Source organism: Plecotus auritus (assembly GCF_963455305.1).
Source record: "Plecotus auritus genome assembly, chromosome: 7".
Taxonomy (NCBI): domain Eukaryota; kingdom Metazoa; phylum Chordata; class Mammalia; order Chiroptera; family Vespertilionidae; genus Plecotus; species Plecotus auritus.
Genome location: NC_137774.1, coordinates 37,656,183 through 37,682,381, shown reverse-complemented (window position 1 = coordinate 37,682,381; position 26,199 = coordinate 37,656,183). Strand labels below are relative to the sequence as shown.

The window sequence follows — 26,199 nt, the reverse complement described above, 5'->3', positions numbered from 1 at the left end:
GTCTGCAGGCCAACGCTCTATCCACTGAGCCAAACCAGTTAGAGCACAAAATATCTTTTAATGTTTTTATAGACTTGAGAGAGAAAGGAAGGGAGAGGAAGAGAGAGAGAAACATTAATGAGAATCATCAATCAGCTGCCTCCTGCACACCCGCTACTGGGGATCAAACCTGCAACCCAGATATGTGCCCTAAATGGGAATCGAACTGTGATCTCCTGGTTCATGGGTTGATGCTCAACCACTAAGCCATTCTGGCTGGGCCACCCAAAGTATCTTGAAAGAACTTTCTATCAGTACATAGAAAATTCACCATTCTTTTCTTTAAGTAACATAATACATAGTCCAGTGCATGAATGTGAAATAATTTAGGTAATCAGTTCTCTACTGATGGGTATTTGGTTGTTTCCGATGCTTTGCTATTTCAAATTATATTGTGGTGAACGACCTTGATCTACATCATTCCATGAGTGTAGACATATACATGCTGGATAAATTCCCAAAAGTGGTTCACTGGGTCAAAGGGAATATGCAAAATGGTGACAGGTGTTGCCAAGTTATACTGCTTATGGGATGGTACTAATTGATCTCCCATTAAATTGGTACCAGAATGAGGACCCACATGCCCACCCGACACACTGTGCTAGCCCCAGAAGGCACTGGCATACGGCTGTCCATGAGCCCATGGCTGGAAACAATGCGAAAGCAGCTTTTTGTCTGTGGTTTTTGCCTGCCCAGCTCACTTTCACCCCTTTCTCTGGTAATAATACCGCCCCCTTTACCTTAGGGACCTATCCTCTCCCCCCGGAAAGGAATCTTGTCGTCACCATATCCACACTGGCCACTGGAATGAGCCCCTGACTCAGGCTGGGCCAATCCCAGTTCCCCACCCAACCCTATACAGGGACTCATGCAGAAATCAGAACTACCCCTCGGGATCTGTCTAACTAGAGCTGACAGAAAAGAGCTTTTTCCCTCTGGAGGAAATGAGGTTACAATGTTAAGACCACAGGGGTCTGCAACCATGATGGCAACATCCTGGGGAGAGATGACCCAAGAGAAAGAAGATGATACAAATAGACACAGATACAGCAGACAGAGAGAAAGAGAAACTGCTCCTGGTCCTGGATCCAGCTGTTCCTGATGCCTGCCCCTTTCCACAGATGGATTATGCCAGTCGATAGATCCTCCTATTTCACTTGGCTAATTCAACCTGGGCTTCTGTCACTTGCCCCCAAGAGTTCTGACTAATACGTTGTGTGTGTGTGTGTGTGTGTGTGTGTGTGTGTGTGTATAGTATAACCCAAATTTTGTTATAGAGAAACAGATGTAGATACAGATGTGAATACATTGTGTGGGAGAGTATGTATTTGGGTAGGAAAAAAAACACAGAAGAAAACTTATTAAATGTTAATAGTGATTATCTCTGCAAACCCCCATCTGGGATTACAGATGATTTTTATTTTAGTCTTTGTACTTTTCTGTGTTTTCCAAATTTTCTGCAAGGAACATAGATTTTTTTGAGCATGATAAACATTTCTTTTAAAGATCAGATTGGCAAGAAGCAGCCCAGAGAATGCTGAGAGGAAGGTTCTAAGCCCATGCCATGGTCAAGGACAACAAGGATGGCTCCCCCCGAAACCTGCTCTGTGTGGTCAGTGCCCCCCGGGTGTCTGCTGCTCCTCTCCGGGACAACTGGCAGGTCGCTGAGGGCATCCACATCGTGTGCACTAAACCCAAGCCCTCCACCATGAGGCGGTGGGCTCTGGTGTATGTCCACAGATCAGCTGGAGCCAAAACTCTTCTCTACACACCCCTCCTGGAACCCATGCCGAGTCTCCAAAATCCCCACCCCCCAGAGACCCCACCCACCACCAATCTCCTGGGCCTCCGGGGAGAGCCCCAGAGGCACCAGCATACGCCTGTCCAGGAGCTCACAGCTGCAGGAAAGGAAAACGGCCTAACAGGAGAGCTCACACGAGGTGGCCCAGTCCTCCAGCACCTGCTCCCTAGACTCACCTTCCCCAGCAGCACGTGAAGATCGGTGGGGGAAGTGAGCTTGGGCAGGACAGAGGCCTTGGGGACCTTCAACTTCAGGCTGTTAGGGAAGAGAGGCTGTGGCTTCCCTGGAATCCCCAAGGCACTCTGGCTCCAAAAGCATCTGTTTTGGTGGGGACCAGGCCAGAGCCACCCTTACCTGCCCATCCCATCTTCAACCAGAGAAAAACTCTCCTATCCGTTTTACATATTCCAGGTACCTGCACTCAAGTGGAATCATACAATACCTGTCCTTTCGTGCCTGGCTTAGGTCACACAGCACCATGTGTTCAAGGTTCGCCCATGTTGTGCCAGAATTCCATCCCATTGTATGGCTGAGTAACATCCCATTGTTGCCTATGCCACACTGCGTTTATTCATCACCTGCTGAAGGGCACTCGGGTTGCTCCCACTTCGGGCTATGGTGAATCGTGCTGCTGTGAGCACAGGTGTACAGGTATCTGTTCAAGTCCCTGCTTGCAGTTCTTTGGGTTATATACACCTAGGAGTGGAATTGCTGAGTACGATTTCTATTTACATAAATATTCAATTAAAGAACAAGCGAAAATCATTCGTTAGTCTTAGTCCCATTTCACAGACAGGGAAACTGAGGGCCACCGCTTGAACACCATGCACATGGTGCTGTTTCTCTGGGTTTTTCCATGAGATTTCAGGCTATCCATCTGCAGTTTTATTCTTGCTATTTAGGGGGCCCTACTTCTCACACCCCTGAGATGTCTGCTGGGCCTTGGCCCCAGCAGGGGTATGGAGCACAGAGAGCCAGCACCACTCTCAACCAGGCTCTTGTGGCTAGATGCCCAATAACCTCTATGCAAGAAATCCAGACTTGCCGGGCTGAGGGGCAACTGGCCCCACTGAGCATCAACAGAAGGGGGGGCCATTCTCCAGCCCCAGAGCTGAGGGCCAACCCTGAGCCAGGCCCGCCTGTCCTCCCAGACGAAGTCCAGTGCAGTCACACGTCTAACTGCCTCAATGTTCAGGATGAACTCGGGGAAAAGGGGGCTTTGGGTGGTCCCTCCTCTCTTTTGAATCCAGGGCCCCTGGCACCTCTTGTCCTGGAGCCACCATCTCCTGGTCACTCCTGGAGCACAGGCTGCGTGAGGCAGAGAGCGCATCCTCTTCTCTCCTGGGCCCTGCTGTCGGGAGCCTGTGCACATCTGGCACTCCACAAATATTGATGGAAGTGAATTGAAACAGCACGAATGAACATTTGGAACACAACCCTTTAATAAGCAGGACTGCTGCCTGCATTTGCATTTATAGAGGAAAAAGAGAGGGCACGTGCCGGGGGCAGGGAGGACAGCAATTTCCAGAAAGTGGAGAGGGGCCTGGGGAGGCCAGGGGAACTGAGACGTGGAAGCCAGGTGTCCCTGTTCTCATCGCCTGCGCTGCATCGGTGGCTGTGCCCTTGGGGGACCTTCTCGGCTATCAGAACTGCGAGCCTTTGTTGATGTCACACTCAAGAGTCCTTCCTGGCACATTTGCAGATCCAGGTTTCACAAAGCCTGTTTCAGTGACCTCCTGATTTACACACTGCCTCTGCCTTTGCATCTCAGATGAGATAGCTTATTAAAATAAATGTTCTATTAAAACACAGATGGCACGGGTAAGCCAGGCTCCACCCCAGAGCTTCCCGTTCTCATCGGGAATCGGGAATTTCTGTTCTAATTAGTGAGGACTGCAGCCAGACCTTTCAGCTTATCTGAAGCCTGGGAGGACAGACCCTTCCCCCCACTCTAGGCTCCACCATACCCCCAGGTCAGGCCTAGTATCTGAAAGAAGCCCAAGGGACCCATGCAGTCCCTTCTTTAAAAAATAATGAGAATATACTGCCCTGGCCTGTGTGGCTCAGTTGGCTGGAACGTCGTCCCATGCACCATAGAGTCACGGGTTCACTTGCCAGTCAGGGCACATACCCAGGTTGCAGCTTGGGTCCCCAGTTGGGGTGCATAGGTAAGGCAACCAACTGATGTTTCTCACATAGATGTTTCTCTCTCTCTCTCTCCCCCTTCCTCTCTCTAAAATCAATGCAATAAATAAATACATAAAAACATAAATAAATACATAAGTAAGTAAACAAATAAAATGAGAATATGCTAAGATACCACAGTTCTTAATGTTTTGGAGCTTTTTTATACGCCTGGTATGCATTTCAAATACACCTGAACTGCATGGCAATCCACTTCACAGATAGTGGAAGCCAGGTGTCCCTGAGGTCAAGTGACTCAGCCAGTGTCCCCATGTAACTGGCAAGGGAGAAATGGCATAAGATTGGGCACCAAGACAGACAAGAAGAGACAGATTTGGGTTTGAATCCCAGCTCTGCTGCAGAAGCTGAGTGACACTGCGTATGTCACCCCTTTTGAACCTCGGCTTTCTCCTCTAGGAGAGATGAAGATGACGGCAGTAAGCATCGTGCAGAGAATGAAATGAGGTGAGTGAGGTCTACGTGCCAGCCCAGTGCCACACAGCAGTGGAGCTCTGTACAAATTCCCATCCCTGCCGCTTCACTTGGGATTCCTGAGTTTTCCTGCTTTAATACCCAGCCTCCCATCAATTCTGTTACTTTATTTGGGGGTAATTAGGAGGGAGAACATCTAACAGCAAATTAACTGTGGCCATTCTGCAGCCCAGGTCCCACAGGATCCCCAGCCACACTGCCCAGACACTGTATTTCCAGTCACAGTGGACCTGGCCCAAACCAAGGAAGCCCAGAGGACATGCAGAGCTGGGGCCTGACCTCCAGCCTCCCTGTTCAAGTACACGTAGAGCTCCCCAACCCCGACACTCCTGCTTCTCACACTGTACGCCCCATCCCTCAGGGGCGGGGCAGGTGACGCAGGTGTGGCCAGGTACGAATGCTAAGGTGAGCAGGAGGGCACTGGCCCCCTGCAGAAAGGCAAGCCCAGTCAATGTTGCCAGAGCTTCTAATTTCTCAAGAAAAGACTGAAATACAGATTCATAGTGTGGAATCTTCCAATTTAAAAATATCAGTGTGAAAGGGGGGAAATGTGTGTGGTCTAACAAAGGGCAGGGCTTTGTGTCTGTGCTGTTCCCTGCTGTTCCGCAGCACCTAGGACAGGGTCTGGGGCAGAGAAGAGGCTTCACGAATCTGCAGGGGCCTATTCCGACCTCCGCCTCAGACTGCAAACTCCCAGGGACTAGGGGTGCTGCTGTCCCCCCTCTCTAAGACAGGACAGCATGGTATTGTAGCTCATAACAGTGAAAAATGGAGGAGGGGGTCCTGCCTCCACCCTTATGAGGCATCTGTCTTGTAAAGGAGGCGAGAGCTGTGCCTTGGAGAACGGGGAGACCTGTTATGAGTTGTAAGCACTTAGGACAATCACAGCGCCCTTTTTCTACCACTCGCATTCAGTGTGATTCAGTGTGGTTGTAAAATTATTTGCAGTACAGAAACACAAAAAAGGGGGAGGAGGGGGAGGACAGGGGAGGGGGCGGCTCCAATCAAGAGGCCTGCTCCCGCCTGCCTTTGCAGAAGTGGACTGTGAGGCCCAGCTGGGTCAGCCCACCCCCAAAGGGCTCTGGGAAGGACTTGGCTGGAGTTCCAGCTTGCATGAAAACAGTGTTCATAACTGATAAGCTTAAAAGCAAGTGACAATTTTTCAGCCCACCCTTGCTCCAAGGGCAGTGAATAAACACAGCATCAGCTCCCGGTTCCCACTGAGAGTGTCTGGAAGGACAGGGGAAGGTGAAACCAAGCTCACTCGTCCCTAGAAATCTGCATGCCAGAGAAGCCTTCAAATACTCTATCAAAAGGAGCTCCAGGGAAAGGAATCAAGATGGTGGTGTAGGTAACGCCAGTACTCACTGTCTCCCACAACCACATCAAAATTACAACTAAAATACAGAACAACCATCATTCAGAACCACCTGAAAGCTGGCTAAATGGAAGTCCTACAACTAGAGAACTAAAGAAGAAAGTACATTGAAACTGGTAGGAGGGGTGGAGGCACAGAACAAGCTGCTCTGACACCCAGGTGTGGCGGGGTTTTTTTAATCAGGAGGGATATCTCCACTGCAAAGCCCGCCCCCCCAAATGAGGAGCAAGGGGTCCCAGCCCCACACCAGGCCCCCAGCCCAGGGTTCCAGAGCTAAGAAGAGAGGTACCCATAACTTTGGGCTGTAAAAACCAACAGGGATTGTGGCTGAGTGACAGGCTGCTGGAGACCCAGGCAGTTCCTCTTAAAGGGCCAGCACACAAACTTACTTGGACTCACTCTCTCTGAGCTCCAGCGCTGGGGCAATGGTTTGAGGGGACCCAGGGATATACAGTGAGGAACTGGATTGTCTGGCATTGGAGCAGCTTTCTCCCAGACAGGGGTGCTCACAGGGGTTATTATTCCTATGCTAAGACCTCCCCCATTGCAGAACTGACTGGCAGCCATATCTGAGTTTCCATCAGCATGGACCACACTGTTCATTCCACCCTGGTGATTCCCTGAGACCCCTCCCCATCCACTTTGCAGCCCCACCCAAGCTGTTTGCAGCTGCTTTTCCATATGAATAGCCTGTCCTGGCTCAGGCTTCAGACTTTCTTAAAATCTCTCAAACAAGCAGCATCTGGCATCAACATGCCCCATACCTATCAATAAGAGGCCCAACAGCGCAGGACAGGCCCCGCGATACCACTTCCCCGAGGATCTAAATGGTCCAGGAGCCCAGCCTAATGGGCCTCGTCACTGCACTGCGCCCAGTCCCCTGCCTCCTGGTGGGCCAGGGAGCTGCTCCGAAGGTGGGTCTGAGGATGCTTAACAGCAGCAACTAAGGGATAGAGAGGGCGGGGCTTGGAGGTGATGGACATGTGGTAGCCTAGACCACAGGCTCCAGAATCATTCAGTCCGGCCCTGCCAAGGCATTGGGGAGGTCATGACGTGTCCACCACATAGGGCAGGCTATGCTCACGTTGGTCATTCTATGTGGCCCAAGAAAGATCAATAGAGATCACATGGCCTTTGGCAGCAAAGGGTACTCCCCCCCCACCCCACCCCCGTCCCCGGCCTAGGTGGCGGTGACGTTCCTATGGGCGTACCAGCATCCCCACGCACCTCCACGCTCATCACATGCGTGCATTAATTATGTATAGATCTCACGTCAGTCACACCCAGTGGAGCAGTTTAAAAAAATTAAAAACAAACATCCTACCAGCAGAAAACACCATAGAAGCAGCTAAAAAGCAAAGAAAAGCTGGGATAAGGCATTCCCCACACTCGCCAGCTCCTCCAAGTCAGTAAGAGGAGGTACAGAGGGGTGGCCCTCAGAAAGAGAAACCTTGGGCAGATAAAAGCCTCACTGATAATAAAAGGTGCCGTTAAAGCCACACAAAAAAAAAAGAAGAAGAAGAAGAAGAAGAAGAAGAGGCCCAAGACCCGACACTAGCACCAGCCTGCCTAGCTTCACAACTTCGCCTCACCTGGGTACTTCCAAGCTCAACACAAGTAGCAGCCATCTGCAGATCACTCTATGGCTCCTGCCGGGTGGCCCCAGGCAGTGACTGACTTTGCATCTCCAGGGAGGCCCCAGAGCCGGTTCATCCAGTGGACAGCTTCAGACCATACCAGATTACAACTCTACACATCCACAAGCAGCACACTCAAGGGGCAGACTTAGTGAACACCAAAGCCCCACTAAAGCAAGTCCTGCTCCATAGGGGTGTCTCCTGCACAGCAGCTCTTCCACTGTAGTCGCAGCTGGTTTTCACAGCCAATTGGCCTGGAGTTAATTTCTCCCAGGGATGCCAACAGCAATCAAGGCTCAACTACAACAAGACTATGCACACATTGCCGAAACCGGTTTGGCTCAGTGGATAGAGCGTCGGCCTGCGGACTGAAGGATCCCAGGTTCGATTCCGGTCAAGGGCATGTACCTTGGTTGCGGGCACATCCCCAGTGGGGGGTGTGCAGGAGGCAGCTGATCGATGTTCCTCTCTCATCGATGTTTCTAGCTCTCTATCCCTTTCCCTTCCTCTCTGTAAAATATCAATAAAATATATTTTTTTTTAAAAAAGACTATGCACACAGCCCACACAGGGGTGCACCTATAGGGCCCATCTCAGGTGACTGGAGAGGCTGAGCCACTGGGCCCTACAGGACACCTACTACACAAGGCTACTCTACCAATTCCAGGAGACAAAGCAGCTCTACCTAATACATAGAAACAAACACAGGGAAGCAGCCAAAATACGGAGACAAAGAAACATGTCACAAATGAAAGAACAGAAGAAACCTCCAGAGAGAGAACTAGATGAAATGGAAGCAACCAAACTACTAGATACAGAATTCAAAACAATAGTTAGAAGGTTTCTCAAGGATATTAATGAGAGCTTCAAGGGACTTAGTAAGACTTTCAAAGATCTTAGTGAGAATTTCAAGAACCTTAGTGAGAACATCAAAAACACGAAAAAGGACCAGTCAGAAATTAAGCATACACTAACTGAAATAAAGAATAATTTACCAAGATTCAACAGTACAGTAGAGGATTCCAATAATCATATCAATGATTTGGAATATGAGGAAGCAAAAAAACAACCAATCAGAAGAGCAAAAGAAAAAAGAATCCAAAAATATGAAGAGAGTGTAAGGAGCCTCTGGGACAACTTCAAGCATACCAGCATTGGCATTATGGGATGCCAGAAGGAGAAGAGAGAGAACAAGATAACGAAAGCCTATTTGAAGAAATAATGACAGAAAACTTCTCCCTACCTGGAGAAAGAAATAAACTTACAAGTCCAGGAAGAGCAGAGAGTCCCAAACATGAGGGACCCAAAGAGGACCACACCAAGACACATCATAATTAAAATGCCAAGGGTTAAAGACAAAGAGAAAATCTTAAAAGCAGCAAGAAAAAAGCAGTTAGTTACCTACAAGGGCGCTCCCATACAACTGTCACCTGATTTCTCAACAGAAACTTTGCAAGCCAGAAGGGAGTGGCAAGAAATATTCAAAGTGATGAATAGCAAGAACCTACAACCAAGATTACTCTACTCAGCAAAGCTATCATTTAGAATTGAAGGTCAGATAAAGAGCTTCACAGACAAGAAAAAGCTAAAGGAGTTCATCACCACCAAATCAAGTATTACATGAAATATGTTAAAGGGTATTCTTTAAGAAGAAGAGGAAGGAGAAGGAGAAGGAGAAGGAGGAGGAGGAGGAGGAGGAGGAGGAGGAGGAGAAGGAGGAGGATCAAAAATATGAACAATAAAATGGCAATAAATACATATCTATCAACAATTGAATCCTAAAATAAAAATAAATGAACAAAATAAACTGATTAATAAAATAGAATCAGAAGCATAGAAACATGGAACAGACTGACAAATTTCAGATGGAAAGGGGGAGGGGAGCCAGAAAGGGATTAACCAAAGATCTTGTATGTATATACTAGAGGCCCGGTGCACAAAATTCATGCACAGGTAGGGTCCCTAGGCCTGGCTGGTGATCAGGGCCGATCAAGTTCCCCACCTCCCAGCCTCCCCGTATCCTCCTTCCCTAAGCGCCCCGCCACTGCCACCACTAGTCATGTTCCGCACCGCCCCTTGGTGGTCAGCGCACATCATAGTGAGTGATCGAACTCCCAGTCTCCCGGTCGAACTCCCAAAAGGCCAATTTGCGTGTTATCCTTTTATTATATAGGATGCATTCATTACCTACAGACAGAGACAATCAGGTGGTGAAGGCCTGGGGTGAGCCAGGAACCAGGCAGAAGGGGGTAATTGGAGGGTAGGGGAAGCATCTATAATACTTTCAACAATAAAGATTTTTTTTAATATAAATGTTTTTTAAAAATGGAATGTGTTATAAGAGTTGTAGCATAGGAAAAAGGATAATAAAATGAAGTTCTTAAGAAAAAATAATAATAAATCGGCATGGATTCTTTGACACCAACCTCTTCAAGGTTGAACTACTTCCCACTCAGAAATCCTACTCAGGAAATCCCAGACATGCTCTTCCCTTAATCACGGTGTCAGGGCTGGCTGCCGGACCTGACTCCACAGTGATTACACCCAGACCGTGGAGAGGCGTGAGGGAGCCTGCCTGGTGCCGGGAACTTCTGCATCTTCATCTGGGTGGTGTCTGCACCGGTGGATACATATGTAGAAATTCACTGAGCTGTACCCTTCATTGTGCACTTAACCATATGGAAGTTACACTTTAATACATTCATAAAAACAGGAGCACTTCTGTTTCAAGTATCAAGCACTTCTCAGAAGCCAGGCACTGCATCCAAATAACATAATCGTTAAGAGAATAACTTCTGGACCTCAACAGACCCAGTTAAAAACCCCTGCTCTTCCACCTCTGATTCTGCCCCCAATCCATTCCTCTCGGCCTCTGAGGCTCTGTCTCTTGTCTGCAAAACCAAAATATAACACCTGGCAGAATTAAGACACATATGCATGTAAGCCCTTCCTTAGCACAGGGCCTAGCAGATAGTAAGCCTCTAATGGTGTAGCTTGTTACAACCATTCTTCAACAACCCCAGGACACTGGTGCCACAGGGTCCATTTTAACAGATGAGAAATGTGCTCCCTCCCTTCCCTAAACAGCAGGCATTTCCACACCGTCTTCCCAATCTTCCCCAAATCCATGTACCGTGCCTACTACTTTTCTTAACACTTTTCTTTACATTGACATGCAATTTGTATTTAAACACATTTACTTTATTTAAAATGTTATGTAACTGTCGTACATGGAAAACCAGTGCCACTTGCCAGAATTCGTTTTTTAAAATAGCTATTAAAATAAAAATCACCTATCCACCTGAAGTCATCTTGCTCACCTGGTTTACTTTTTATGGATTTGGGAGGCAAGGAAACTCAGTTTTGAGGGGTGGGGGGGGGGGGATCATCTGCTTAAAATGACTGAGAAACTTCCTGAGCGCCTTCAGCAGCCCCGTTTGCACAGAAGTGATTTTCGTCGGTTTAACCGAGCACGCCTGGCAAGCCCTCTATTTGGCAACATCCTGTAACCAGCCATCTGTGCGCCACACTGGCTCCACAGAGAGAAAGCTGCATTTAGAAAAAAATGTATATTCACTAATGGTGACTGTTCACTAATTCACACACCCCTGGCCTCTCTTTGACACGAGTGATAGGAATCTGCCTCTGCCTGTTTGACAGCAGCTCCAGGACCCTAGACCTAGGAACCCAGAGTCAGGTGCCCAGCCCAGCTTCAGGATGGTCAGGACTGAGCCTGGAGCCTCACATCTACGGGTCCCCAAACCACACAGAGGCAGGGAAGAAGTTAGAGGGATAACATTGGAGCAACATGTGTGCAAGTGATCTGTTGCATTTTCCTGCAAAATCTCTTCCAGAAAGGAAGGAGAGGGAAAGGAAAACGTCTCCAATCTCAGACAAAGGGCGCCGAGAAACCTGTGTCAGAGGGCACTGCAGTATTAAGAGGGTTGCCTCGGGGTAACAGGCAATGGGCACAATTCGCCTGAGGAGTCAGTGAGTCTCCTGAGGACCCATTCATTCATTAAGCAGATGTTTACTGATCACCTCCTATTCTGGGCAACGAGAACCAAGAGGTGAAAAAGGTAAAGTCCCTGCTCTCAGAAAACTCACATTCTAGGGGAGGGAACAGTCAATAAACTGTTTATTATAAAAGCTAGATGACGCCAGTCAAGGATAAGTGCCATGTTGGAAATAAATCAGGGTAAAGAAATAATGGCTGGAGTGAGCTGCTCAGATTGGATGGTCAAAGGAGTCCTTTTGTAGCAGATGATATTTGACTTGTAAGCACAAGGACGAGGAAGAAACCAATTAAGTCACTGTAAATAGCACGTGTAAAGGGCCTGGGGCAGGAATGAGCCTGGCATGTTCCAGAAACAGAAAGAAGGCCTTAGCAGCTTCAGAGTGGTCAAAGAGCATGCGAGGAAAAGCGGTGGGAGGTAAGGTCGGAGAACCAGGCAGTAGGTGCAGGACCAGCTGCGGAGTCCGGCCTTCGTGTAAGGTATAGTGGAAAGCCTATGGAGAGCCTTCTGCAGGAGAGAGACTTGATCTTATTTGAATTTTTAAAACTCCACTCTGGCCACCATAAGGCGACTAGATAAGGGGGACAAGAAGCAAGGACACCAAAAAGAGACATAAATAGTGGCTCAAAAGGAATCAAATAAACCCTGGCCCTTAACTCTGAGTCTAACTCTTCAGACTCTCGGTGAGGTTAAACATGGAAAGCATGTTCAAGGGAGATGCTTGTTCTTTAAAGCAATGACAGCCAACCGGGTGGCATTCAAACCTCAGACAAAAGAGGGCGAGTGACAGGCCCTTGCACTCAGGGCAGGACCCAGCCACCTCCTATGAAGAACACAGCAGCCATCTGTTCTGGGGCCAGGAGTGGATCAGCTCCCGCTTTGTGCCCCTTCCAGCCCGGGGACTCTGGGACTACAAGGCCAGGGCTGCTGGACACCCGACCGGCTCAGACCCCATACCCAGCCAGCTCGCAGGGCTGTCACTGGCTCTCCCATGGGAGAACGCAAATATCCCCACTGGTACCAGCCTTCAAACCTTAAGGACAAACAAAGTGACAGCTGCCAACATCACAAAAACAGACAACTAGACAACCTCCAGCAGCACAGTCTTGGGGGGGGGGGGGGAACAAAAAAAAAAACAAAAGAACGAATCTGATAGAGCTTCTAAAACTAAATACCTATCATGGGTAACATAAGGGACAGAGGAATATGTTAAATGAACCCAGAGGCACCACCCACCAAATCCTGACTGTGGGAAACTCACTAAGACAAACAGTTCAGTTTCCTCAACAATTGTAAAGGGTGCGGGGGGGGGGGGGGGAGGGGGGGAGTTGGAAGAGTATATTTCTAGATAAAGAGAAAAAGCACCAATCAAACTTTTATGAGACAAATGGGGAAAACTGAACAGTGACTGAATATGATACTAAGAAATTAGTGTTAATTTCAGGTGTAGGATAATGGTAGTGTTATATTTTTAGAAGAATTATATTTGAGATGCATCCTGAAATATTTAAGAATGAAATGATATGTCTGGGATTTACTTCAAACTGGGTATTGTATTACACTACTCCCTCTCCTCTTATGCACACTTGAAATTTTCTGCAATAAAAGTGCATTTTTTTAAAATCTAGGAATGAGCTTTTTCTAATAACCTACCCAGGAATAGCCCACTAGACATTCTACCCACAATAGAGAAATCAGGTTCATTGGATTCACTGTTCTGCCCTCCAGAGCTTGCCATGTAGTGATTTGCTGAATGATCAGTGAATTCATATTTTCTTCCTCATAAAACCTTTGTTGGGAGTTATCCCAAAGTAACTATCTCCAGTAAGAACTGGAGTTCTTTTTCATTTATGCTAACTGGACTCTCTCCAATCCACACCTGAGGCCATGCTGACTTTATGACCTTTCAGAGCACACACATTTGGGCTGTGTTCCTGCCTCAGTCCTTCCCGCCTCAAGTTTTGCCCCCCAGAGGGCACCCCCTTACCCCACCACCCATTCCTGCCATTTCTAAAGTGGTGCTCTGGTCTGATCTGCCCTGTCTGTACGAAAACAGCCTCTGAAAACCAAAGCCTTTAAGGGAGCTCTCTATTAGAGCAGCTTCCAAGGAAAGCTTCATTCAGGTGCCTCCTTAGGACCAGGCCTGAATCCCATCTCCTCTCAAACACACCATTGCTTTTTCAGGATCCCAGGTGATGGCATCCCCAGAAGACAGAAAGAAGCAGAACCTCCAGCTTGTCCCACAAGCCCTGTAGAGAGCTGTCACGCCAAGGCCCATGCATACCACACAAACTGAGCTGGAACCTTGAGCACAATTCTTGAGTGCCTGGGAGTGTCCTGGTTCTGGGCCCATATGGGATACCTGTGTCACTACCATCGTCTCTGGCACAGCTGCCTGCCCCAGTAGACACTAGTTCTAGGTGGTCCAGGGAGAGCAGGAAGATGACAAGGGCTGTGGGCCATCACTGCAAGTCACACAGACCATTTCATCCCTTATGGCCAACAGCCAGTAGTTTTATCTGCACACGCCTGTCAATTAGAGGTGCCAGGAAGATCGATGGATCAAGCCTTCTGGGAAAAATGAAGAAGGGGCCTTAGTCTGACCTGACCCTGCAAAGAGAGGGGGGAGGAAGGAGGAACTCAGCAAATTTCACACTTGGCGTGGAGTTTGGGGAGGGCTTAAGATCAGCTGCAGCCTGCTCCAGGCTCCCCATGGCCGGTGGCCGCAGAGGAAGGGTCGATAGTGTGCACTGAACTGATTTCAGATGCTTAAAGAAAAAGAAACTCCAGATTACAGCAAGGGAGGCAAAGCTCATTTAACACCAACGTGAAATCAATCACTCTCTCTCCTCTGGTAGGGTAAGCCCATGGCCAAACCCATCAGAATGCCAGAAGCAACAGCAGAATGGGATGAAGGCAGGGGCTGGGAGGGTCACCAATGTCTGCTGCATTGCAGGAAAGGGCACAGTACGTCCAGGAGGAAGGAAAAGATGCCATGAGCCTGGGGCATCCTCACTCAGACCAGTCCCTTCCCGTCTTCTATCCAGGTTCTTCCCACCCTGACCCAGGCCTGCCTGGCAGCTTCCTGGACCCTGCCTGGCTGGTCTTGACTACTAGTGGAGCTGTCACCATCAGACATCTTACCTTGGTTTCTGCAGGCCAGAGAGAGCAGCCCTAATGAACCCTCCATCCTCATGCGGTGCTTCCTACCTTTCAGCTGCATCTTCCCCCCATTATCTTTAGTACTTGAGCCTCGAAAGCCCTTCATGTGGATGCAGAAACTGAGGCTCAGGGAGATTAAATCTATACTATTACATCACAGGACTAGCACTTCTAGCTCCCAGGGCAGGGACTACCCCAACCACACATCCTATACTCAGAGACAGGTACTGGTTCGATGCATCTGCCTTGCTATCAAGTACGTCTTCCTTCTCACTCCTCAAAACAGGCCCAGGTTGACCCAGAACAGCCATCCCATATCCTCCTGACTTTAGAGGATTGGCTTGTTCATGCCATCTCTGCAGATAAAAAGCTGAAGGGCAGAGAATGGAAAAGAATCTACGTCTAGAGAAGAATGGGGCCCAGACCTGGACTGGACTCCAGAGTCTCACTGGCAGCTTCTCTACTGGACATGTGTGTTCTCAAGAGCAGTCACTCCTAGGTCACCTGCAGGGTTCCTGCCATTTCCTATAGCAGTTGCGTAGCATTTCCATTCTGAACTGCTGGACACCCCGGGATGCTGGTAGGGTGGGATGCTACCCCATCCCAACCCCTGCCTCTCCCTGGCAACCTGGGACGCGTGGCCAAAGTGTAGCCTCGGGAAAAGTGACCATGGACCTTATGTTGTGTCAAACTCCTGGGGCCGGGAAAACAAATGTTAACGGGGGACTGACCCCAGCCCACTAAGGCGCCCACGCTGGAGTGAACCACCCCACCCCACACCACAGTGCTCAGTCCGGGGTGTCCAGCAGCCCTTGAAAGGCCCTGAGCCAGAGTTCTGCTCTTTGTTATAAACAGGAGATTAGCAAGTGTTTATAAAGTGTTAAAGCCAGCCCTGGCTGGTGTGGCTCAGTTGGTTGAACGTCCCATGCACCCAAGAGGCTGCCGATTCTGGGTCAGGGCATATGCTTGGGTGGTGGCTCAATCCCCAACAGGGGTTGTGCAGGAGGCAGCCTATCAATGTTTCTCTCACTCATAGATGTTTCTCTCCCTCTCCCTTCCCCCTCTCTAAAATCAATAAAAACGTATTTAAAAATAGTGTTAAAGCCACACTCGCACCAGCCAGAAACTTTCCCCTTGAAGAAATCACAGGGATTTGTAGAGAACTGAAAAGGGAAGAACTTTCTCACTAGGTGACTCAATGTCATTTCATGGTTAACCAGCTGAAGTCATTTTACTGGAGATTCACCCTATGCTGTAGGAAGCATGGCACTGGACTGCATTATAGGAGGGATGCGTTAGAGGAGAGAGAGGAGACAACCACAGCATCACCCATGCCAGTTTCTCAGAGCCCTCCATTTCCTTGCCTGCCACCTCCCCCAGGCACACACAGCTTTGGGGCAAGTCCCAGGGCTCCAGTCACCACCCAGGTGTCTCTGGTCTCCGGCTCCTCCGTCCTTATCTTAACCCTTGTCTAATACAGAGCAAAGCACTGACCACTCCAAAACGCCCCTGGAAATTAGGATCCAGCAGGGGCACCAGAGGTTACCCCAATTCCACACATCTCTGGGAACAGTCGGCGCCCACGACCCCCAATTCCGGGGAAGCTTGGGGCTCCTGTACCCTAGCAGAGGAGAGAGGCTGTGCCAGCCTGTGTGGGCAGCTCCCTGGGGTCCCAGGAAGCTGCCCCAGAAGCTCCATGGCCCACCGGAAACCCCCCACCTCGTCTCATAGGTGGTCCAGCTGTGACTCTGAAATAACCCGGGAGAACGATTTTCAATACCCAGGAGCAAAAAATTAGGAGAGTAACCCCAAGAAAAGTGAAGAGTTCAAGACAGGAAAACCCAAAGACAGAGAGGCCTGGGGGAGGGGGAACGAGGAGGGAGGGGTTGAAGCAACCTCCAAACTTGCTCCTTGCCGACCAGAACCATACTCAAAGCAAGCAGACCATGGCCTGGCGGGCACCTCGCGGGCTCAGCCAAGTTGCAGAAAAGCAAATGGCATCCCCAGCGCCTGGAGCCACTCTGAGCCCTGGACTGTGTCGCCGGGGTTGGATCAATGCTACCCGCGCTGCAGGCTTCGGCCAGGGGGCCCCATCCGCAAACGCCGGGAGTGGGGGCTTAGGACCCGGTGCCCGTCTGTTGGGGATGAAGCCCGGAGGGTCCCTCCCGCCCCCAGCTGCCCTGCCTGGGCTTTCCCATAATAGCCAGTGTCTGGGGCTACGCTCCGAACTCGCTTCCCCGACAGCGCTGGGGTAAAGGCATTTTCCAGTCCAACTCGGAGCCAAACGCCCTTTTGGGAAAAGTCGGCCCCTAAAGAAAACGGGATTTTAGCACAAGAGAGGAGAGAAGGAGGAGGTGGCGCTGCCAGGCTTTACCTTTTCTCTTTATTCTGTTTTCGGGATTTGTGCAGGAGTCCGATGAGCACCACGGCGGCGCGGATCCCCGCCTTCCGGCAATGCATCCTCCCCGCCGGCTGGGACATGACGAGGCCGCCGCCGGTGCCCGGCCGCGCCCTCGCCCGCCCGTCGCGCGCCCCCGTCGGCCCGGCTCCGCGCGCTCCGCGCCGCCCGCTGCCGGCCCCCGGCCGCCCGCCTCGCATGGACCCCGCCCCGCCTAGGTGCGCCCCGGTGTCAGGTGACTGGGCGCTCACTTCCCGGCGACCTTCAGCGTCTCCTCGGGGCCCGCGGGGTAGCCTGCGCCCGCTCCCCCGGTACGGGCATTTCCAAGGCTCGCTCGGGGCGCGGCCGGGACGGGCGGCTCTGGGGCTCCTGCTCAGACCCGCCGCCCGCGCCGGGACCCCGCCCTGACCCCGCCTCCCGTGCTCGTCCCGGGGCGCCCGGGCTGCGAGCGGATCCCGCGGCCCGGCCGCCAGCACCAGGAGGCGGTCCGCTCGAGCTCGGCGCTCTCGGGGTCTCGGCGCCCGCGTTCGCCCTCTACCCCGCGCCGGGCTGCCGCCCTACTCTCGCCTCTCCCTCTCCGTCCCCACCTCTGCTCACCCCTTCCCCGCCCCCGCTGACCGGGCCGGGCTCCCTCCCCAGGCTCAGGCGGCTGACGCCTTTCCCAGCCCGGCCCGCCGGGATACTTCTCCGATGCTGTCACTGTCTTTAAAAACAGGGAGAAGACACATGCACCGAGAGGAAACGCGCGTCCTCAGTCCAAGAGAAACTACCTTCGCGCGCGGGCACCGCCGCAGCCTCCCTGCCCCAAGCCCGGCGGCCGGGCGGAGAGAGGGGCGCCCGCCCTCCCTGGCCCGAGGCTCCCAGGCGTTTTGACTCAGGCGGAGGCTACCTCTCCTCTCTCCCCTCGTCCGGGAAAGGACTGTGGGATGGGGTGGGGTGGGGTGGTTCACTCCAGCGTGGGCGCCCTAGTGGGCTGGGGTCAGTCCCCCGTTAACATTTGTTTTCCCAGCCCCGGGAGTTTGACACAACATAAGGTCAATGGTCAATTTTCCCGAGGCTACACTTTGGCCACGCGTCCCAGGTTGCCAGGGAGAGGCAGGGGTTGGGATGGGGTAGCATCCTACCCTACCAGCATCCCTGGCGCTAGCGCTGACCGTCGCGAACACTCTGGGTCAGGTTCTTCCCCTGCTCCTGCGCACCGCGTGCAAGCTTCATCCTCACGAACGTGACGTCACGCAAGTTCGTGGGAAAAGGGTCCTGGCCTGGTCTCTGCTATGAACTCAGAATGCTCCTAAGCCCCACTTCCATTTGCTGCCCCCTCTCACCACCACCCCTACCATCACCCTGAGTGTATCCACTGGCTTTGCTTCTCCCTCCAGCCCCCCTAGGAAAGACAACCCGTGAGAGGGCTGGAGGGAATTAAAACAAAACAATTAGTCCATCCTTGGAAACAGCTCTGGTGGGGCCAATGAGGTCCCCGAGGCAATTTGCCTTGTTTTTTTAATGAAGTCTAGTGTTGAAGCAAGCACACAAAATCCAGACAGGCACGAGGGCCTTGCTGGAGAGGTGACAGGAGCTACAGATAAACTCAAAGGCCTGAGGCCTCAACCCCACTTCTATGAGGGCACAGCTTCTTGCTGGCATCAGAGTTGGGGTGGAGGAGCGGGAGCACTGGGCTGGTGCCAAAATGTGCCTGGTTTATTTATGAAGCATCCATTAACAATGCCCTCAGCCCCCCGAGCCTGCCTGGATGTGGGGGGTCACAAGTGTTGCCATGGACATCCACTGATAGCCAGAGAGTGAGTGACCGAGGCCCCACCCCTGGGATTGCAGCTAGGCCAGCTGCAAGGACCACACCAGTAGGGACCTGAGAGTCAGTCTGGAAAAAGAATGGGGAGATGATTGTCCTGAGTGGGGAAGAGGGCAGAGCCGGCACCGGCAGCCCAGAACTTGTCCTGCCTCCAGCAGTACACGGAACTGACCAGTTAGCTCACGGACTGCTTCAGCCCAATGGCAGGGAGGATGCCGGGGGCACCGGCCATAGGTCTAGCCCCAGCAATGGGTATGTTTTATCCACACACAAGGGTAGGCTGCTTGTCTCAGGGCAAGGCCTGGCTTCCTCCCAGGTGGGTAAGTGTGGGTGGCCCTACTCATCCCCCCACTGTCTAGGACAGGGGTGGGCAAACTTTTTGACTCGAGGGCCACAATGGGTTCTTAAACTGGACCGGAGGGCCAGAACAAAAGCATGGATGGAGTGTTTGTGTGAACTAATATAAATTCAAAGTAAAGGAGCGGAGGGGAGAGCAAGAGAACCCGATAGAACAGCCGGATCCGGCCCGCGGGCCGTAGTTTGCCCAAGGCTGGTCTAGGAGATATTTTAAGTCAAATGCATCAGTGGGCAACAGGACCTTGGGATGAAGGTGAAAATTTTTTCCACCAAGCAGGTAACGATTCATTGTAGTTCTGGGGTTCCAGGCCCTCTCAGCTCCTCTATGACCACGATTATTTCCAGCCCTAATGGGCTGAAAACACAACGTTATTCCCAAAAGACCATAGCCTGATCTGATTCCGGGGGCCCTAAGAGATAGAAGTTTCCTGCAGGTGGAGAGGCCCTTCCTTCTGCCCACACCCCACACAGGAAACACCACAGCATAAAGGAACCCATCCACAGCAGGGAATGTAATGGCTGTCCTTGTTGGACTTGCCCATTCCACCAACATTCACCAAACAATCAGGAAGTGACCAGCTTGTGCGAGAGACTAGGGTAATGGAAGATGACCCTTACCCAGAACAAACAGGGCTTAATACACACACAGCCACTTTTAGGGAAAAAGATCTTCAGATGCCTTACCCCTCCCCTCCCGTTCCCACCTCTCTTGTGCCATGTGACCCATCCACTGTTCCCCAAAATTAGGCAATTTGCATACCACCTTCACAAGTTTTTGTCTTAACACTATAGAATAATATTTACTTATTCTTTTGCTTTAGCTAAATCAACTCGTTCTTCACTTAATTTTAAAAGAAAACACTGTTATTATCCTAAATGAAAATCCATTATCACTTGTCATTCACACCATGGAAACAAATACAAATTTCTTACATTTTAGCTCCATGCTGTTGCCTGGCAAAGACTCTGAGCCTGAATCACCTTCATTAAAAGAGAAAAGTAGGTAAGTGTTCGGTGTTAGCCACACCCAAACAAAAAACGCTGGTCCTTGAGGAAATCACAAGGTTTGAAAGAGAACCAAAGGGAACACTTTTCACATTAGTGATTCAAAGGTCTTCTAAGGCCTCCTCCATGGGTCACTTTGGGGTGGACTGAGCTGGGTGGACACATTCAGTCCACAGGGAGTGAGGTCTTCTCCCAGGCAGAGCTTATCCCAGCAGTGTCCCAGATCACAGGACCTCAAAGGCCATGTCAGTCCTCCTCCCCCCAGCCCACAGTCCCTGAGAACAAAGTGCCAGGCAGCTGCCAGCCTGGGTGTCTGCCCCAATCTGGGGAAACCCAAAGGCTGGGTAGGAGTGGAGGTGGAGGGGGACAGGGAAGTTAATCATGAACACAGGGCAGACAGCTGCACAGCCCGGTCCTAAGGGGCCAGTGGGGTGAGACAGGCAGACACGCATGCTTGGTCCTGAAGAAAAGGGCCTTCTGTGCCTGGGAACCGGCTCGGGGAGACACATCCGTGTGAAACTGGGCATCAGCCCCAATGCTGGAGCCTAAGTCTCAGAGCGAGACTGGGGCCGTGCTCCCTCCCTGTTCCCCCCCCCCCACCACCACCACCTGACGCCCAGGGCCTCTAGGTCCCTACAAAATGGACTGGGAGTAGATGTGGGGCAAGAGGGGCTTTGGAACCAATGGGTGGGAACTTTTAAGGAAACAGATCTTCAGATGCCTTACCCCTCCCCTTCTGCAGGGACAACGGCTGCATCCATCTGTGAATCACACAAACTTTGGAGTAATTCAAGGGTTATAAACATATAACATTAGACCTGCTCAGGACAGGCAGGCATCCTGATTCTTATGCCTTTGGAGGCACACCCATTACACACACCAGCTGGGAGAAATCACTCAGAAGCCCCCCTCAGCTCTGACTTCTGCAGAGAACACTCACACCTGTGCTTCTAAGACAGCCCTTCATGCTTGGCTGGCACATCAGCGCCTCCTGCTGGGTTACATTACAGTTGCATTTCTGGAATACCACCATAAGAGGAAAAGGAGAAAGGAACGGGGGAGAGGGAGACGAGAGGGAGGGCAGGGAGGGACAGACCTAGCACGGGAGGGAGAGAAGGGGGAAGGGGTGAGTAAGGGAAACATTGAGAAGGTCATTTGAGGTAGGGAAGCAGTTTCTATTTTGAAAAGAGAGAGCGACAGGAGTCTTTGCCAACATGTTGACTCTCCTCCCGGCTCCTAACCTCGTCTCTCAGAGGCCGACCACCCCACACGGGTCCGTCCCACCAAAACAGGGTCTTTCAGTGACAGCCCAGGCTGGGCTGGGAGGCCTAAAAGCCAAGCTTGGGAACTGCAGCCACACGTATCAGACTGAACTGAAGTTCTGGCGAGAAACTGGCTCAGATTTTGGAAAGACATCTTGCTGTACTCGTGTGGCATTTCCGAGTTCTGGGAGACAGGAAGCCATGCCCCAAGGAAACCCACAGATCCCACTCGATGGCAGGCATCCAGCCTGTGGACTGCACTTCATGTGGTACCCTGAGCCTGCAACGCATGTCCACCCGAACTTTGCTGCTTCCCCTTCAGGGGTTACAAACTGGGGGCTGGACGGAGAAGAAAGGAGTTCTTCATCTCTTCCTTGGGTTACTGAGGGTATTTGAAATTGTTCCTTTTGGTTCATTTGTGGAATTTTTAATCCATGAATCTAAGTGGCATGACTATAATTTTTACCACAGTAGAAATATTCAAAGGGATTTTTCTGGGAGTGAAGTTTCTGATGAACATGAAGAAGTGAATTTTGCATGGAGGCTGCCCAGGGGTCCCTGAAGGGAGTCAGGGGCCAAGGACCCAGGGTCCCACCAGCCACCACACCACTGATTACCAATCCTCCCCACTGATTACCAATCCTCCCCACTGATTACCAATCCTCCCCAGCTGCTGCTACCACCAAGTCACTTCCAGCTCTAGGGTTTCTGGGGCCGAGTGGAAAAGTGGAGAGGGAAGCTGTCTTTCCATAATATTAGCAACATTGCTTAGCAACATCTTTCAAAGCAAGAACCAGCAGGCTCTCCAAAAATCCATTCTGTTTGGCTCTACAAAAAAAACAGAGTGGTTTCTCATGCATGTATTATTTATATACTATTTTATATGCCCAGTTAATGCCTCTGTGCCTGTGTGCCTGGCCTCCTTGGGAGATGACGTATCACACCTAAGTGAGATTTCCAGACAGCAGAGCTTTAAGTAGCAAAACTTCTGCTTGTTTGCTTGCTCGCTTTTACTGTCATGACCTTGGCTACAGATTTCTCTGAAATGTCTTCCATACTTTTGTAACCTTTTCCTGGTGAATCGCGCCATTATTATCAATACCACCTGTTGTACTGAACTAAAACTGAGTTATGAACTAACAGGCCACTGAGGTGAGGACCCACTTGTCCCTATACTTACTGGCCTCCATCAGCTGTGGTACAGAGATACTAGTAAGAGAATAAGAATGAAAAGACCCTGAAGTCAGACAAACCTGGGCTAGAATCCCATCTCCAGCTTTTACTTTCTGTGTGGCCTTGGGCTAGAAATTTAACATCTCTGAGCCTCAGTTTTGTCATCTATAAAATGGGGATAAAAACAGTGCCATCCTCCTAGAGATCTTGCAAGGATTAAATGAGCATGCATAGGCCACACAAATACTTGTGTGGAAACGTTCATAGATTTATCCAAGAGACAGCCCATCAACAAACTGTGATATATCCACACCATGGACTGCCACTCCGCAACAAAAAGGAACAAAATACTGACACATGCATCAACATGGCTGAATTTCAAAAACATTATGCTGAGTGAAAGAAGCCGGATGCCAAATATACTTACTGTCTGATTCCATTTATACAAAGTTCTAAGCCAGACCATCTGAGGCACAAAAAATGAGAGCAGTGGCTGTCTCTGGGAGTGGGGGTTTTCTGGAGAGATGGATGGAAATGTTCTATATCAGGACAGGGTGGTGGGATCCATTTGTCCAAAATGTATAATTAAGATTTGTGCATTTCAATGTATGTAAATCTTACCTCAAAAAAGAATGGAGCCCTCCGTTGGTTGGAGCATTGTCCCACCAAAGGTTGCAGGTTCAATCCCTAGTCAGGGCATATTACCTGGTTGGGGCATGTGGAAGAGGTGGCTGATTTTCTCTCTCTCTCTCTCTCTCTCTCTCTCTCTCTCTCATCAATAAGGCTCTGGCCTCTGTGTCTTGATCAACATGCATGAAAGAGTACCTGGCCCCATGCTTATTTGAGGAAAAGCTGCTCCTTTGTCACTGCTTTCTGGATAATCTAATATTGTCCCCTGGCAAGTCCTACATGTGTAAGGAACCTGGCTGCTTCCCCCTCTTTTTCGGAGAAGCCCCTCAGCCTAAAAGTCTCCAAGCATCGGTTCTCTCCGGCACTAGCGGAGCAGCAGCAGGATCTGACAGCGAAGCAATGGAAAGATGTGCAGAGGGAGTAAGAGGTCGGCCTCGACCAGCAGCTCCTGCCAATCCCATGTTCAAGGTGTCCCTGACATCAGCCTCCGGTCCAGGGGGCTGCAGTACTAACCTGCTGCTGTGACAGAGCAAGGGTGGGCTCCTCCAGAAACGGGGTCCTCTGACCCAGTCATTGCCCTCAAACTGAGCATCTGTCACTTTGGGGAGCTTGGCACCTTTTTAGTCCTTCCTAGACATTTTGTGGTGCGAAATGATTGTCGGAGGTTTTGGGTGGGAGAGCCTGTAGGAATAAAGGGAGCTCTGGATGGTTTTTATTTGATGTCCTATCAAATAAAGTCCACATTCTCCTAAAAAATGTTTTTAAAGGAATTGTGAGAAAGACTGAGCTACTGCTGTGTCTGGCTCGTTTACTGACACCCAGATGCCCACGGTGTGGCCAGTGAGATATGCTCGCATTCCCAGCAGTGTGTGTGTGTGTGTGTGTGTGTGTGTGTGTGTGTGTGTGTGTGTTGCCAAGCACAGCAGATCACTCACAAGCCTAGTCACGCAGAACATTCAAAAGTCGGAGCCCTATCTACCTGATTCCTGAGAAATTCACTTTTTTTCTTTTTTCCTGTTGTCTGAACTAATTAATCTCTTGCTTCTACGGGTCCCTAAAGAACTATGGGTGGGACCTCCTTTCCAGAGGAAACTGCTTCTATTGGGGGGCAGAATCAAAGCCTTTGTGCTTCGCTGCCAGGGCTTTCCTTCACCAGGCTCTGGGCTTGTTGATGGATTAATGGCTCTTTCCCAGCCAGGCATTAGGTCCTTTTACCTCCGAGGCAAACGCAAAGCTTATCTACCAGGTGGGCACAGACTCCCCAGCTCTGCGCCTCCTGCTGAGCAGCTGTTGGTCTGCAATTTGCAAGCTTTTCACTAGGTCTGCTTTCAATCGGGAAAGTTCGCCCAGCTATCTAGCCTGCATCACTCTTGTTGTAATCTAAGCTCTTTGGGTGAGCAGCTCCCCTCCACCCTTAGGGAAAACACCAAGCCCCAAAGCAGCTTCAGAAACTGCACCCAATTTCCTTCCACCCCAACAAACTCTTTGCTTCCACCCATTTTCACTTCTGCCCCAGCCCCCCTCATTCATAGTCACAAAGCAAGATGGGTCACAAATGATGGGTCACATTTAATAACTGAAGGACCAGAGTTTCCCAATTATTCCTTCTTCTTCATACATTCGAGCAGTGTCAAGGTCATGGGGGGCTGGGCTCAGCAGCCAGCTTTGTGTGAACACCATCCATCAACCCTGTCACTGCTGGGGACACGTGGAGAAGGTGTAAGGCTGTCTCCAGGCAAGGCCGGCGGTGACCTTCAAGTGGCCCCGTGTCAGTTATGAGAACGCTTTCTTCATGATGCTGGGCAAGCAAGGGGTCCTGCCTTTGGAGAACCTGGAGCAGAAACCGTCTCAACCCACCCGCCCCAAAGGGCAGCGGGATGCTTGGCGGAAGTCTACACAGAGGTTTAATTGAGAGTATAACCCGGGACCCTTCAGTCCGCAGGCCGACACTCTATCCACCAAGCCAAACTGGCCAGGGCCCTAGAGGGATTTTTTTAAGTATTTTTAGAAAAATGGAAGAGTGGGTAGGGATAGGTGGAGGTGGGCAAAGGGGGGTGGGAGAATAGAGAGGGAAAGAGTCTTTGCTTGGGGCAATGGGAAAACGATGCAGCATGCAGATGATGTTTTATCATGACCTACACTTGAAACCTGTATGGTTTTGGGAACCAATGTGACCCCAATAAATTCAATTTAAAAAAATTTACAGAAAGAAAAATGGCCCAGCTGGCATGGCTCAGTGGTTGAGCATCAACCTATGAACCAGGATGTCACAGTTGGATTCCTGGGCAGGGCACAAGCTCAGGTTGCAGGCTCAATCCCCAGCAGACCTCTCATCATTATTGTTTCTCTCTCTCTCTCTCTCTCTCTCTCTCTCTCTCTCTCTCTCTCTCTCTCTCCCTTCCTCACTGAAATCAATAAAAATATCTTTAAAAATAAAAGAAAAGTGAAGTGTAACTTATTTTGCATCCAAGGGTGGGTGGCCAACCCTACCTGTTGGCCAAGCGTGTGCTTGCTCAGTGTTGGCCCTGATGGGCCCTGCTCCATCTATAAACACAAGATGCCAACACCACCTGGGCTGTGGAGTGAGCATTCGTGAAGGACCCTTCTGACCTTGAGCTTGTAGGGAGGTTGTTCAGAGGCCACCTACACAGGGGCTGCCACAGGCTCTCCCCACCCCAGGTCTCCGAGCTGGTCTGTTAGAAATGCCGCAAGATCAAGAAGACCAGGGGAGAAAGAGAGCGGAAAGGTCACAGGGAGTCGTCACGCCCATCCCTGGGGTGGCCACAGTTCTTTGGGGCTGTTTGGAACTTCCCAGGGGCCACATCTGTCACTGCCCAGGAATATACACCCGCTTC

General features: G+C 50.6%; 1 protein-coding gene across 7 annotated transcripts in view; it reads right to left on the bottom strand.

Annotated features, from left to right (window-relative positions):
* The window catches only part of RAP1GAP2 (RAP1 GTPase activating protein 2), a 227,803-nt gene that overhangs the window by 133,249 nt on the left and 68,355 nt on the right, over positions 1-26,199 (bottom strand). Inside the window, exon 1 of one of the 7 annotated variants that reach the window (XM_080680773.1) lies at positions 17,084-17,640. The exons of 5 other annotated variants lie outside the window; for them this stretch is intronic. In XM_080680773.1, coding sequence (XP_080536899.1) covers positions 17,084-17,307 — 224 coding nt within the window. In that variant the 5' untranslated portion in view covers positions 17,308-17,640. Of the gene's footprint in view, positions 1-17,083; positions 17,641-26,199 lie in introns of those variants that run through there. One more of the 7 variants, XM_080680778.1, reaches the window with a different exon arrangement.